At 35.8% G+C, this 15,462-nt stretch overlaps 1 protein-coding gene across 2 annotated transcripts in view; it reads right to left on the bottom strand.

Moving 5' to 3' along the window:
- Positions 1-15,462, bottom strand: part of B4GALT6 (beta-1,4-galactosyltransferase 6) — a 31,447-nt gene that overhangs the window by 10,585 nt on the left and 5,400 nt on the right. For both annotated transcript variants that reach the window (XM_005517196.3, XM_014255881.2), the window contains 3 exons: positions 4,758-4,874; positions 4,328-4,441; positions 57-181 (listed from right to left, as the gene is read on the bottom strand). In XM_005517196.3, coding sequence (XP_005517253.1) covers positions 57-181; positions 4,328-4,441; positions 4,758-4,874 — 356 coding nt within the window. The remainder of the gene's footprint in view (positions 1-56; positions 182-4,327; positions 4,442-4,757; positions 4,875-15,462) is intronic.

The following is a 15,462-nucleotide window of genomic DNA, read 5'->3' as shown; positions in this document are numbered from 1 at the left end:
TTATTCTTGCATACCAACAAGAAAAAATAAACCAAAACAGAAAATCAGCATCTAACCTTCCACCGTGGCTTACAGTCATTTGGTTTCCAGTGTCCTCCTGGTTTAATGTCTAAATCTTTTGAAAACAGTTGCTGAATTTCATCAAAACTAATTTCACTCATATTGACATCAATAAGGCCTCCTAAAGAGAGGAAAAAAAATTATATACTAATTTTAATTAAGACAATTGACCTAACACTACAAGGAATATCATGGACAAATGGCATCAGAACTTTGTAGCTACACTACCTACAAGGAAATAAGAAACAATTTATACTGTCCTCTTAATCTTGAATTCTTAAAGAATGAATTTTTAGTGTTTCCAAAAACAAACATTCCTTCCATAAAACCCATAAACAAAATACTCATTTCAGAGGACACAGAACAAGGCAAATAATTTGAATTTTGCATCTTTTAGAGAAAATTTGCGTTGTCTTTCATTTCAAGTACCACTAGTAAAAATCCCACATCACCTGCACTATAGCACCTTTACTCAAATTCTGTGTGCCTTCCTGTTCCATTTCCACATTAAAAGAAAATGAATCATCACTACACTCCACAAACTTCCTCAATTTAAATTTTAGATGATGTGCACATTTCACGTAGTCTTCATCCACTAATTCACCACTATTTGCTTCAAACCAATAGCAATGGGCTGGATTTGAGAATTACCATTGGTAAAATTAATGACTCCAATGGGAAAAGCATTTGCAAAAGACATGAGAGTGAAATTCAGTAAGTTATTGAATAAAGACCACAACAAGATTTGAAAAAAATCAGATTAGTACCTACTATGAGAAAATATTAAGTTGACAGTTGAAAGTTGTCAGTCATTAGTTTATGCATGTGTAAAAACTGAAAATAATGATTCATAGTAAATACCCTCAAAAGCAATAGAAAGAATCAAGGAAATCTGGGGAGAAGTATGAATGAAGTATGAATGAATGTAACACTCATTAATTAGAAGCTCAAGTTTTCATTCAGCAACTACTATAATCTAGATCATCAAATAAAAATCTTGCAAGAACTTTCTGACAAACACCATAAAATATTCTTCTTACTTTTGTCTAGAAAGTTAAGTATTTTGGTGAGGGTTGGTTTAAAGTCAGTAAAAATAAAAACACTCCCATTTTCTCCCATGTGTCCACACCCAAAAGATCCTCTTTGTGCCAAATAGATTGTTTGTGTCACAAAATGAACTAGCTATCTAAATCTTTTGAAAACATTGAAATTTTTGGAACACACTAGGAATAACTATTGTTTTCAGAAGAAGGTAGAAGATACTGCAAGAGCTATTTTAGTTTGAGGTATGATTAAATATAGTACTACTTGCAAGTAAAGGTAACTTTTTTAATGTAAAATCATAGGTGAAAAATTATAAATAACAGTACATTATGAAGCTATTTCAAGAGATTCAAAGAAACCCATATTTATTTCATTATTTTATGAAAAAAGAAAACCTGGCAGTTGCTAAAAAACCTGTATAGATAGACACTAGAACAAGCTAGTCCTACAGAGATTTAAATAAAAATTTTAAAAAAATTAAAAATTCAAATAACTATTTAAAAATAAGCTTATATTATCATAATGGTTGTGTCTGAAACTCTTCAACAACCAAAAAAAGAAATCTTATGAAATATAGAGTCAAGGTCAATCAACAAAGGACCAGTATATAAAAATGTAAAAAATAAATTTTAAAAAAATTAAAAATTTAATTTAAAAAATCAATTTCAACTACCAAGAGACAGAAAGAGTCTTTCAGTTCAAATACAGAATCTAAAGAGAAAATAAATAAAGGTCAATTACTACACCGGATAGTGAAGGAAATAACACGTGATTCAGATACCTCAGTCCTCTGAGAAAAGTGCAGATGCAATCAGATGATTATACAGTTTAAATTAGAAGAAAACATTAAATGGTAGAATAGTATTTAGATAAAGCCTTTAGATAAAGGTGCTTCTAAGTCCATGGGACATGATGAAATTCCATCCAGAGTGTTTAAAAAACAACAATAGTATTACTATACTAATTATAGTTTATAATTATACTGAATTATAAGTATTGGTACTATCAAAAGTACATAGGAGATGAGTGAATAGATATCAGCATTTTTTCCCTGTCACTGGTGGGGGGCAGGAGAAGGCATCTCTGTAAATAACTGTGCTTATTATTCACTAGTTCCATCAGTGTCTAGCAGGCTGCAATAACACATATTTATGCAATCCACAAAATAAGAAAGCTGAGAAAGCAAAAAAGATTTTGAAGAAGAAAATCAGAAAAAAAATTAATTCAACAAATGACATACAGAAACCAATAAAGTAAAATTAATTTGAAATAATAAAGGATGGTGTGTTACTGAAGGAAAAAATGAAGCATGCACAACAAAACAAGCCATACCTGGCTGCATTATAGATATAGAATATATGCAGAAAGACAGTTTTACAGTTTATAATGGATTGCACATTAATATGATCCAATGCAATGCAATTGTACAAAAATACAAAATCTCATCCTGGAATGTATTAACTGCTGCTGTGTGAAAAAAAAAAGAGTTTTCCAAAACTAATTTGTTTTGTAGACAGGATTTAAGCCAGTTATGATGCTTTACAAAGAAATCAAATTAAAGACAGTCTATGATGCAAAAAATTCAAGAATGACAAGAGCTTTAGAAACTATGCAGTCTAGAAAGGTTGGAATTATCAGTTCATCTACAAAGGAAAAGACAGACAGACAGATTCTTGTACTGCTTCTATCTTGAAGAAGAGGTGTTTTGCTTACGAATTACAACAGCATTGCTCAACCAGTGGGTTATAACCTGTTATACTGAGTCACACAACAAAAGGCATTAGCTGTTCCTATTTTAAGAGCATATGGACTTGGGACCAAATATGATTTTACCATGCCCCTTTCATGATATAAATATGGCAAGTGGATGCAAAGAAGAAAAGTTGACTTCTATAATAACCTTGGACAAATTAAGCATGTCAAAGTATACATGACTCAACAGTCTTTCTTCCCTGGCTATTTCACACTTCCTACAACATTTCATTAGATTAAAAGATCTTCAGAGATGATTTAGATTATAAATAGAGAGATGATCATTAAAATGCCATACATGGAAACCAAAAAGGGAAACACATATCCCTTTGTTGAAAAGCAACTTATATAGTGAATAATTTTCTATTAAAATTAATATTTATTAAATTAAACAGGATAGAAGAAGTACAGAGCAATTACTAACAACAACAAAAATAATGGAAAAATGAGAGCAGCAACAAGGAGATCTATAGAGAAATTACTAGTAGAACTATTTAGTTTTGAACTAATCTGGCAGAATTCCAACAGCCTGGTCCCTTGAAAGTGCCATTAAAAATACTAATTTATATGCATTTTTCAATCATCAGAAACATCACATCTTGTTTCTCTGATCATCCAGATTTGTCCTTTGGTGAACATTTAATGTTTCCAAACGTAGCTAAAACATTTACGAATGAAATACTTTGGTTTTATTTGTTCAGATGTTCAATACTATATAAAAATGTGATTTTGAAAGTCAAACCCTATGTCTGGAGGGAAAGATGTTGAAATAAGGCTATTACGATACCATGGGCCTAATTACTACCTGGTTTAAGACAGTTTTCTATCTGATTTAGTTTCATAAACAACAGCAACTGATCTATACTTTTGGCTCCATGTCTGTATATTTAAAACATAAAACAAAGCTTAGAATCTGACATTACTTAAAAGAAACACAGGTAACATGCACTGTTTCTGTTTTCTTCAACAGATTAAAAAAAAAAAGTTATAATGGAATCTAGATTATCCTAATAAAATCTACTCCTTTTCTTTGAATTAAAATTGATCAGAATTCAGTTCAACTGCCAGCAACATTTTTTGGTATGGATCTGAACTGATATATTAGATATTTAATTAATTGCTCATGCTGAATGACAGCTCACAGATAAAGTCAGGTGTCTAAAAGACAAGAGATTAGAATTCTGGAATGCATCACAAATAACTTCAGAAACTATATGAAATTTTCTCTCTTACAAATCAGTAGTTCAATTATTTGATTTCGAATTAGTAAAGACACCAAAACTTCAGAACACATTAGTTACAGGCAAATTTCTGCTAAGCATCATTGTGCATTATCAGATGTATTTTGTTCACTACTTTCTGTTCTATACTTAAGACTCCTTACAATTTTATTTTAAATAAAAATAACTGTGTCTTGTTTAAAATACAATTCAATTTACTAGATAAACATTAAGATCAGTTTAAAACTTACTCATATAAGGCAGCTTCTCTGGACAAGGTTGGTAAGGAGAGTAGGTGAAGTTCTCTGGAAGATACATTGTTGTTTGAGCAACCCAGTCACTAGAATTGTTTCCTTCAGGATAATCTTAAAAAGAAGAATTGATTTTTGTAAAAACCTGTTATCCACTGAAATTCTACCATATCATCATGCATGTAAGAGCATTAACTTTTGGTTAAAAAATTCCTAGCAGCATGATTAAAAACATAATTTTATTGCACTAGAGGAATTATAATTAAAAACAAGTATCTTTGTTGCAGCTAATACAAATCTTTCCTACTAAAGGGAACTGAAAAATAGTAACTATTTGACCTTGACTCAAATTTCAGAGAAATAGGACTTGGGTCTAAGTTTTTATGATTGAGCTATGTCATTAGTGAAATTAAATAAGAAGTGTTCTTACCTGTGCCATTCAGTGTCGTATTTTTGTTAGTGTACAATCTTATCATGTGTCCTATTGTTTTCACATTTTCTCTCAACATTATACCACGAGCTTGCACCATAAAGAGATATGTGTTTGCTGATAAAACAAAAAAGCAATTTTGAATTTGTATTAAAACTATGTATTTCCAAATTATCCTAACATACATCTATAATGTATTCGACATTTTTTACTGTGTCTGAAACCATGGTCAGTGAACAATAATTCTTTGAGATGAGGGTCCACACTGTGAAACCTAACAGCAACAATAGAAAAGAATAAAATGGATTCATAACCATGGCTCTGTTCAAACCCAAAAACAACAGACTGTCGATAAACATTTTATATGACACTTTCATTTCTCTTTAACTTACAAAAAGCAACTGAGAGTGACAAGAAAATTTAATTTACCAATAAAAACATTTTCATATGTAGATACATGTCTCATATATAGATCTACTAAAATATCATTGAAATATAGGACAAAGAAAAAAGCCTAGGAAATCTTTTAGTCCCATATAATGGTCCCTTTTTTTACTCACTAGTTAGCACAATTTCCAGTCAAAATGTACTGTTATTCATTCACTCCAAACAGCTGCTTTGTTACACAACTGTTACAAATCTCTGCCAATCTCAAAGTATTAATGTTTTATAATTATACATGAAATATTTATTATAAGCATCAAGGGTGAGTAAATCAACATTCTGAGTAATTAAGTGATTCACTAAAAACAACAGCATGAAATATTTTTCTGTCTCAATCTTGCACCCAAAGCCCCAAATATGATCTCAAGACATTTCTTTGTATTCAACAGAAGTAAGTAAGGTAGAAATGAAACTGCATTTATATATCTGAGTGAGCAAATGTCTACCCAGAATTCAAAGAGCTAAAACAATATTGCAAAGAGAAGGAGAAATTTCCTTTACAGGAGTTAGCAAAGAGGGTCAAAGGGATCATCTGTCACTTCACCTACATTAAGCACCCTATTGCCTGGGGGATTTGGCTCCCTGTAACTAGCAACCACCCTATCAACAAAAAAAAGTGCTCTGCATCTTTGGGGGAAAGAACTAAACATACCAGGGATTAAAAATAAATAAAGAGATTAAAGAAAAGTTGGAAAATTATCTCAGGAACTCCATCAGATGACCCAGCACCAGTTCCATGCACAAGTAACTCCAGATCAACCAATAACTTCTTATAGCCCAAGACAGAGTCTGGAGCTACAGAGAACTGTGTGCAAGGGAGTGGGGGCACTTCGAGAGGGGAAAACACGGTGATTAATTCCACCACATTAGCAAACAATATTACCAGCACCTACAGAGATAAAAACACCAGCACTGTCCTTCAAGGACAAGTATTTCAAAGCCCTACAATAATGTCTTTATTTTTAAATGAATGAATGGGGGCATTGTCCCAGCTTTCAAAGAACTCTTTATTAAAACAAGGAATATTAACAGCTAAAAGAGTCTCTTAACCTGTCAGGTGCCGTGCATGGCATGAAATTCTCAAACCCTTGGCCAGCATGACTAGCTGTGTTTGTCAACAAGAGTTTACACAAGTGAGAAGTTACTCAGCTGCTACCATCCTGAAGTCGTCTCAGCACCTTCTGGCCACCAAAACAGAAGCAAAGCAAAACAAAAAAGCTACAACCTTGGCCTGACAACAGGTAGGAAATCACAGAAGAAAACTTCTTACCAGGATTCAAGACAACAGATAACAATCAGATTTCCTTAAACAAAAATTACACAAAAACTTCTCAGAAATTTAAACCAATTCTCGTAAAGTTCCAAATATTTAATTCCATTTGTAGTTTTCCATTCAAATACTGGAATTTTTAGGGTGTCTCTACCAAGCATTTCAAGGATTTTGTACAATCTGTGAATTCCTATATGAAGTTACCAATTCAAGAAATCTCCTCCTTTAGGAACCAACATAAAGGAAATTTGATCTGTTCTGCCAAGAACAACTTTTTACCTTCAAACAAGCAATTTCAAAATTCAAGGCTTTCCTGAAAGTAAAACCATGTGCATCTTTGCCTTTCAAATAGTACAAAAAAATGCTTAATTAACAAAAAATTCCTTTCTTCAAATTTTAACATATTTTTCATTGGTAAAATCCCTTCTTTTTTCCCGAATAAGTTTTTTCTCCCATAGGCACAGCTCTTCTCTTCAATATCTTCCTATTCCAACACTAAAATAAAGTGGGTTTTCTTATATAAATCTGTTAGTAAATATTGATTTCAGAGCTAGCATCTGGAAGACTGTGTGCTTTATTCTCCTTTTTTATGTGATACCAAAAGCTACAGTCACTTGGATTGTTAAATCTGCAGAAGGTTTATAGAGCTTTCAGCAGGCTTATAGAAGGATAACCTTAATTCACATAAACCAGGTATGGTAGGTTGATGTGGCTAACAGCTAAGTCCCCACCCAGTTGTTTGCTCACTCCCCTGAAGTGAGATGGAAGAAACAATAAGGGCAAAAGTCTTAGGAACCTGATATTGTAAAGAATTCAGACTAACGATTTTCAAACAAGTCCACAAAAATATCAAGAGGCCATGTAAATGTTCTCAATTTTTATGGGAAATGTTACTGCAGTCCAGATAATGTAGACATAAACCTTGGAAAAACAAGATTTTCTGCAAAAGCATCTTCCCTTTAGTGAAGTACAACTTATCCCTTCTGACACAGAGGAGAAAAATTTGAACAAACACAAGACCTTTGTGAGAGAGAAAGTTAGAAAAGGCATTTGTCTTAAAAATAGACATCATGAAAAGACATAATTAAAAAAAAAAACTCAACCAGGTAAAGTCTGCTGCCACCTTGGTTTAAGTATGCAAGAGCTGCTCTTGCTGCCAGGAAGATCTAACCTGGCCATGTTTTTTATCAATTCTTGTCTACCTCCTCTTTTTTGCTGAACTGCTTGTCAATTCACTATCCAACTCTACACAAACACATCAGGAATGAATCAGGAATAAAACATTCTCCTTTCTGGGCAGTCTTTTTCCCACTACCTGGCTCTCCAGCACAATCACAGTTACAAGGAGTACAGATCTGCTCAGTTTATTCCACTATCATTCAGCAGCTGCTCAGGTAGCAGCAGATGTTTGAGCAGCCAATTAATTACATCAGAAGCTAAAACATCAGACAAAAATCAAAAATATTAATTTAGTCCTAAAAATAAATCTAATCTATTGGTACAGGTCTGTTGGCAAAGATCTGTGACAAGGAGCACAGTTCACGTGTCACATCAATCAGCAGCAACAGGAACTAAGCATTCAATCCACACAGGCCAGGAGTGCAACAGAGAAACACTGCTTTTCTTCTAGGGGATGGGGGATGGCTGACAGCACAAGGCAGCCAGATAAAACTCCAGGAATTTCCTGCCACAAGTGCTAGAGCCAGTGAGAGGAAGTGATCTGCAGAACCTCACACTTACCAAGGAGAAGGTGTTCGCTGGGGATATGAAGATCAAGGGCAGCCTTGGCTGCAGAGATCATGAGATGGTGGAGTTCAGGATCCTAGGGGCAGGAAGAAGCAAAAGAAACCTCATAACCCTGGACTTCAAGAGAGCAGACTTTGGCTTCTTCAAATATCTGTGTGGTGGAATCCCATGGGATAAGGCCCTCAAGTGAAGGCAGGGCAAGAAAGCTGGGTAATATTCAGGGATAATCTCCTTCAAGCTTACAAGAGATCCATCTCAATGACTATGAAAATAGGTAAAATGCCAGGAGGCCTGCATGGATGAAGAAAAACCTCCTGGGAAAAAAAAGAATCAAACCCAAAAATAATACAGTGGGCAGAAGCAATCACAGGTAATGCAGGAGGAATATAGAAAAAATATCTGAGCATCCAGGAATGCAGTTAGGAAAGTGAAAGCCCAAATGGAACTGAGTCTGGCCAGGAATGTCAAAGACAGTAAGAAACATTTCTGTAAGTACATAGGTGACAAGAAGAAAACTCAGGAGAATGTGAACCCACTGCTCAATGAGAAAAACACACAGATAAGCCTGCAATGCTGAATGTCACCTTTTCTCAGCCTTTATTAACAAGACCAGTCTTCAGGAAGTCCAAATCCCCAAGACCAGTCTGGAGCAAGGAAGTTGTACTCTTGCCTTTGGTGGAAGACTTAAGCAAACAGGACACAGGTTAAGTCCATGGGCCCTTATGGGATGTACCAAGTGCTAAGGGAGATGGCAAATGGCTTTTCACAGCCACTCCTGAATACCTTTGATCAATCATGACAAGTGGAAGGAGGGCCTGAGGACTAGAGGAAAGTGAATATCACTCCTATCTTCAAGAGGGAAGACCCAGGGAAGTATAGGCTGATCAGCCTCAGCTTGATCCCAGGGAAGGTGATGGAGCAGCTAATCCTGGAAATCATTCTTCAGGTACACAAATGACAAGAAAATCATCAGGAATAGTCAACCAACTGGGTAACCTTCTCTGATGAAAGACAGATAAGGAAAGAGCAGGGGGCATTGTTGCCAGGACTTCAGTAAGGCCTTTCACACTGTACCCCATAAGACCCTCCCAGACAACTGTTGATGGCTGATGTTGTTTGCTGGCTGAGCAAATGGTAAGCTGGATCAAAAACTGAATGACCAAGCCCAAAAGGTGAGGTCAGTGACCAGTGATGTACCCCACAGGTCAATACCAGGCTCATTCCTGTTAACACCTTCATTAGTTATCTGGATGACAGGCAGAACATAACCTCAAAAAGTTTATTTGCGACACAAAAAAGGAGTAAGTAGCTGATATGCCAAAGGGCCATGCTGCCATCCAGAGGCACCTCAGCAGACTGGAATAATGTGCTGACAGGAGCTTCATGAAGTTCACAATGAATAGTGCAAATTTCTGCATCTGGGGAGGAACAACCCCATGCGCCAAAATATGCTTAGGGGCATCCAACTGGAGAGCAGCTTGGCAGAAGAGGCTTTGGAGGTCCTGGTGGACATCAAGTGGAACATGTGCCAGCAATGTGCTGCAAAGAAGGCCAACAGCATCCTGGGATGCATTAGGAAGCACACTGCCAGCAGGTCAAGGTGATTCTTCACAGCCTTCAGTCAGCACTGTTCAAGCCACACCTGGTATATGTCCAGTTTTGAGCTCCACAGTGGAATAGAGCACATGGACATCCTGGAGTGCATCTAACAATAGGCCATGAAGGAGAACAAAGGGACTGAAGCACTGTTCCTGGGAGGAAAGGCTGAGAGAGCAGGGATTGTTGAGCCTGGAAGAGAAAGCTCAGGGGGTCACACTATGCGTACCAAGGCGAGTGTATATGTATACAAGGAATACGAAGGGAAACTGCAGAAAGGGACAGAGCCAGGCACTTTTCAGTGTTGCTCAGGGACAGAACCAGAGGCAGCAGGCATGAAATGAAACACAGGATGTTCCACTTGAGCACCAGGAAACACTCCTGTACTGTGAGGGGGATGGAGCACTGGCACAGATTGCTCACAGTGGTTGTGGAGAATATCCTCAGAAATAGCCTAAAGCCTTCTGGACACGGTCCTGGGCAACTGGCTCCAGGTGCCACTTCTTGAGTAGGGAGGTTGGACTAGATAATCTCCAGAGCTCCCTCCCAACCTCAACTAACCTGTGATTTTTCTTTTCCTTCTGTCTTTCTGCATTTGTACCAACCATCGCTGTCATAGTGCAAGGCAAAGCACAAACCAGGAAGGCAAAATTTCACATGTAACCAAAGAAAACATCTAACAATGTAACCACCTAGAAGCAATTTTACTCATTCTTATTTCACTGTATATGGTTCATAATAAGCAGGAAAAAGAATTTCTGACTCAAGAAACATAGAATCCAGGCTGTCATACAGTTTACAAGTTAATCAGATGGAAAGGGCAGTGTGGAATATAAAAGAATACACACATATAGGACACCTTGGAATCAATTCTATACTCAGTGGTCCATCTCAAGCAACTGCAAGTGTGAGCTCAAAGCTCATAATTAATTCAGATGAAATTTTCCTATCAATTGATATAGATCTGCATCAGCAATCATGAACATACAGCATCTATCATCAAAAGTCCTGGTTTTAGTGCATTATTTAAAACTCATTCTGATAATGCACATTAGGGCATTAAAGGGATCATCCTGTATTTCAGAGGACATATTAAAAATATCAGGTGAATCATTTTTTTGCCTCGAATTTTTATAGCTCACTAGTTATTTTAAGTGTTAGACTGTTGGGGGGGGGGGGGGACGGGGGACGACCAATGCATTAATTCTAGAAGTATAAAAATATCTGTAAAAGTGGCTCAGTGTTTTAGATCAGGTAGCTTTATTTAAGTATTCACTTGAAGACTATTTACACCTTTTTTTTAAAGAAAATGATATCATTCACAGATAACTCTCCATTAGGGAATCAAGCTCCTTCCAAGCAGTACACCAAAACCCAAAGCATTTCTTACAATACTGCATCAGTTTATCATCCCACAACTTCACAGGAAAAGCACAAGACTCATTTTTATATAGAAACTTAGTAAGTTATCATGCTGTACTCATACACCAAAGCAAAGCCAAGAAAATATGCCACGCACTTAGAAGCATTCAATGTAGTAAAATATACAACATAACAAGTGAAGTTGAAACTAGGTCAATGACTGACATTCTGAACAAGACCAGGATGTTAGAAATGTGATTACTTTAAAACATACAAAAGTATTAATTATTACTAAAAAATTATTTTAAAATGGCAAACAAAAGATGAACTTGGAGGTCACAAACTTGATTTTAAAATGCAGCTTTTATTCTGCCAAAGCAAAACCAGAAAACCAAGGCCAAACAAACCCAAAAACATAGGAAAAAAGCATTATGTCAAGAATATTTTCAAAGTAATTAGTAAAAAGTTAACATGCCCAGACCTTAAAAAACAAAGATGATCTATCATCAGAACAGTTGTAGCAACATTATACACTGATCTTTCCAGAGGAAGAAATTCCTGAAAAACTCAGATAGGAAATACTTCATAAAGAACCCAAGGATTCTGCAAGATTCAAATGCAGTAAACATGGCTGTACAAAGAATAGGTCTTGACAAATGACCAGTGCCCCTGAAGTTACTCGTCTGCTAGTCAACACCTGTTTTCATGGGACTTCTGAAAAGCACATTTAACATATTGCATAAAAATTGGTATGGATTCAAACAGGTTAACAGAAAGTTCTCCAGTAGTAATTGTAAATGGGGAATCATCTCATGGGGCATTTCTAGAACAAGTCCCACATGGATCTCTTCTTATTTCAAGGTTATGCAATATTGTTCTCAGCAATACTAGAGTTAGAAATATATTATTGGCAGAGTTCATGCATGGCAAATTAACACAGAAGTGTTAAAGATTAAATTCTACGATTAATTTAAATATACAGTAAATAGAGGTCAACTGAAGATTGCTTTTGAAATACCACAGTTACAATTCTAGGAGCTAGAATATCTTCCACAAGATGATGACTTTAGTCTGTGAAATTGATTCATTAAACAATTTAGCAGTGAAGGACAATCCCCCAAGTAATGTAAGACTGCTGTAAACTGGTTCCTATTCAAAAATAGAAATTCACAACAAACATCAATAAATACTATTGTAAGTGTTCAACTTCCTTAGTATTGTCTTTATTTTTACACATTTGTTGTTAATTAAAAGTTGTTTTGAAAACAGATACAACAATGAAAAAAAACAAAAAAAACTACGTGCCTTGAAATATATTCTTTACTTGATTTGTTTTTTAATATTCAATAGCAGTTTTGCACTATTTGTAAAATAATAATAAATCCAATCTTATTTCACAGGGATAGTGAGACTCCATTTGTGTCTGTATATGTATATCTCCTTATAAGAAAAATATCTTACAAAGACATAAATCACCTCAATCTGTTAAAAAAAACCCAAAAGCTACCAGTGTTTCTGGAGGCTAACAGTGATCATTCAAATGGTGCAGATGGACAAATCTATATCAACTGCAACAGAGAACCTTCAAAATTGTTTTTTTAATACTTCAGACAACCTCTGTATACTCATTGCAACCAGGGATACGTCAAATGGATGAGTCCTCTGACTGCAAGTCTGAGGAATTGAATAAATGTCAGTTTACTGTTTATTGGAAGACAGTAAATGAGGGGATCTCCATTTACAGTGAAAAAATTGAATCAAATTTTCTTTCTCTAGCAGTAGTTTTAAGCATGATATAGTATACAATGCTCAATATAATTTCTAACATATTTGACACTATTCTATCCTCTCAGGCTATTAGTTGATTATACAGTAATAAGTAATAAGTAGAATAATTCAATAAATGCACAATGAACTGAAGCTAAAAAAAATAGGACAACCATAAATCTAAAAGTGAACTAACCATTGACTATACCTTGCAAAAAAACATCTTTTGCATTTTTAAGTCCTGAAACCAATCTCTGCACTGTGCTCACAAGAATCTAGCACTGGATCCCACACAAAGCATAATCATTGTATGCTTCTCCCTATAATATCATTGCATAATTTGAATACAAAAGATTACCTAAGAGTAAGAGCTATAGAAAAGCAAGCAAAAACTAGTCACTTGTAGAAAGAGTCTTATTAATCAAAAGACAGTAAATAAGCTATCTTTCACCACAGACAGATGTGGAAATGGTTAAAGCTTTGGCCATGTCAGTGAGGCATCACAGTTCAGATAAATGTCCCCAGGGTATGCAATCTCTCCTTCTCAACCCATGAGAAGAATGCATTCAAACAACTGGCTGGCTTAAGTAAAAACCTCCTTTCATATGAGGTCTTATAATTACTTTGTCCTTGTGAAGTTAGCTGCACACCATAAGTACCTGGTTTTTCTCTGTTTTCTGACTAAGAAGAACATCACAAAATGAATACTGATTGAAATCTTATGCAGGCAAGTTCCCTGACTAATAACGAGTAATACCTAAGGGCTTTAGGAAAACCATCAGCTAAAAATGCAGAACTACTGATTCAGAAATAAATATGCATGTTTAGTCAAAGTTAATCTGTTGGTAAAAGTGAAAGACAGTCATGAATGACAAGACTACGATAATTTATTCAGCATCAGGTGCTAGGAATGACTGTGCTGGGCAAACATAATGGAAAAGTCTTTGCTCCTCCCAGGCAGAAAACTTACCCATGATACTGCCAGAGCTCAATGGGTTCAATGAGATCAAGCCCTTAGTCAGAATGCTGAGGAACGTTTGATCACTGGAAATCAGAGATCAAGCAGAGTGCTTAAACCTCAATTTCCTCTTTGCACAAGAGAAAAAAGGAAGTCCCTAATAATCAGAAAGTAAACTACAATTTCACAGGTAAAGAATTTGATGATAATTTGTGGAACTGACATGAAAAACTGCAATGCAAGCAAGAAGAAGGCCTCTGTAGCTCACCAAAGTATTCCTGCCTCCAAATGAAGCCTTCAATTACAGGTGAAATTTAATAAAGGAATATAGCTAAAAACAGCTCCTAAACAACAACCAGTTCTGTAGTACAGGCATTTCCCTGCAGAAATTGTGAAACAATGGGACAGACAAGTTACGTTTACTCAAGAAACTTTTAAGAGACCCATGAGAATAATTCCCTAGAAAGAAATAAATGAAGGCAATAATGGGGAAAGAAAAATACAAACATAAACATCTACCACACCCTGCAAAACTCATCAGCCTTTTATCAGTTACTTCCACACAGCATGAGAAACAAGCCAGTTGTATTAATTGTATTTCACTGCAGCCGTTGAGCTGCAGTAAACCTATCTATACCCAGGCTCTATTACAAAACCCTCAGACAAGGTATTACCACCCACCTATCATTGTAGCAAACACAGTCAACAGTATCCTGCCCTGTACTGGCAACAGGATAACCAGCAAATCGATAGGAGCAACTGTTGTCTATTCATCAGCTTGTGAAATCATATTTGGGGTACCATGTTCAGTTCGGGCATCCCAGAAAGAGACAAACATTAATACCAGAACAAGCCAAGAGGAAACCTTCCAAAATCAAGCATACTATGTACAGAAACTAAAATAAATGGTTTTTTTTCAGTCTTAAATAGAAATGGCTAAGAGGAGGATGCATTTTTTTGCTGTCTTCAGCAATATAGTACTGTGGTACAGAGAAGACTAAACTGAACATTTGAAAGTACTCAGTGAAAAGACACAAGGCAATGAACATAAGGTGGGATGTTACAATTATATATTACAATTTTCTCACAGTTGTCCGACACTGGAACAGGTTTCCCAGAGAGACAGCAATATTTTCACCCCCGGATTTATTCAAAACTCAACTGGACAATACCCTGAGCAATTCAATCCAGTTGGATCTGCTTTCAGCAGGAGGTTGGATCAGGTGACTTCCAGGTGCCCCTGCCAATCTAAATTATTCTATAATCAAACAGCAAGTCTTTAGAAATACTACAACTGCCACAGATGCCAGGAACAAAGAATATCAGCACAAAGGCTGTGCCCATATTTATGGGCTCAGAGCCAGGAAGCATTGATAAACATTTATCTTGCTGACAGCATTTTCAGCACTCTCCTCCATTTCTGCACAAGTTCAAAAAGGAGTGATATCATTCTTCCTACTAGGAAAACTAGTTCCTAGTAACAGAACAGGAAATAGATTTATATAAAATTGTGAGCTAAAACCAATAGAGATGTTTCCAAGTTCCATGTATGCTGCACAGCT

The sequence above is a fragment of the Pseudopodoces humilis genome, chromosome 1, assembly GCF_049639895.1.
Source record: "Pseudopodoces humilis isolate 2021_Gansu_Grassland_sample_001 chromosome 1, ASM4963989v1, whole genome shotgun sequence".
NCBI lineage: Eukaryota > Metazoa > Chordata > Aves > Passeriformes > Paridae > Pseudopodoces > Pseudopodoces humilis.
Note: the sequence above shows the minus strand (reverse complement) of the source record. Positions and strands in the feature narration are given on the sequence as shown.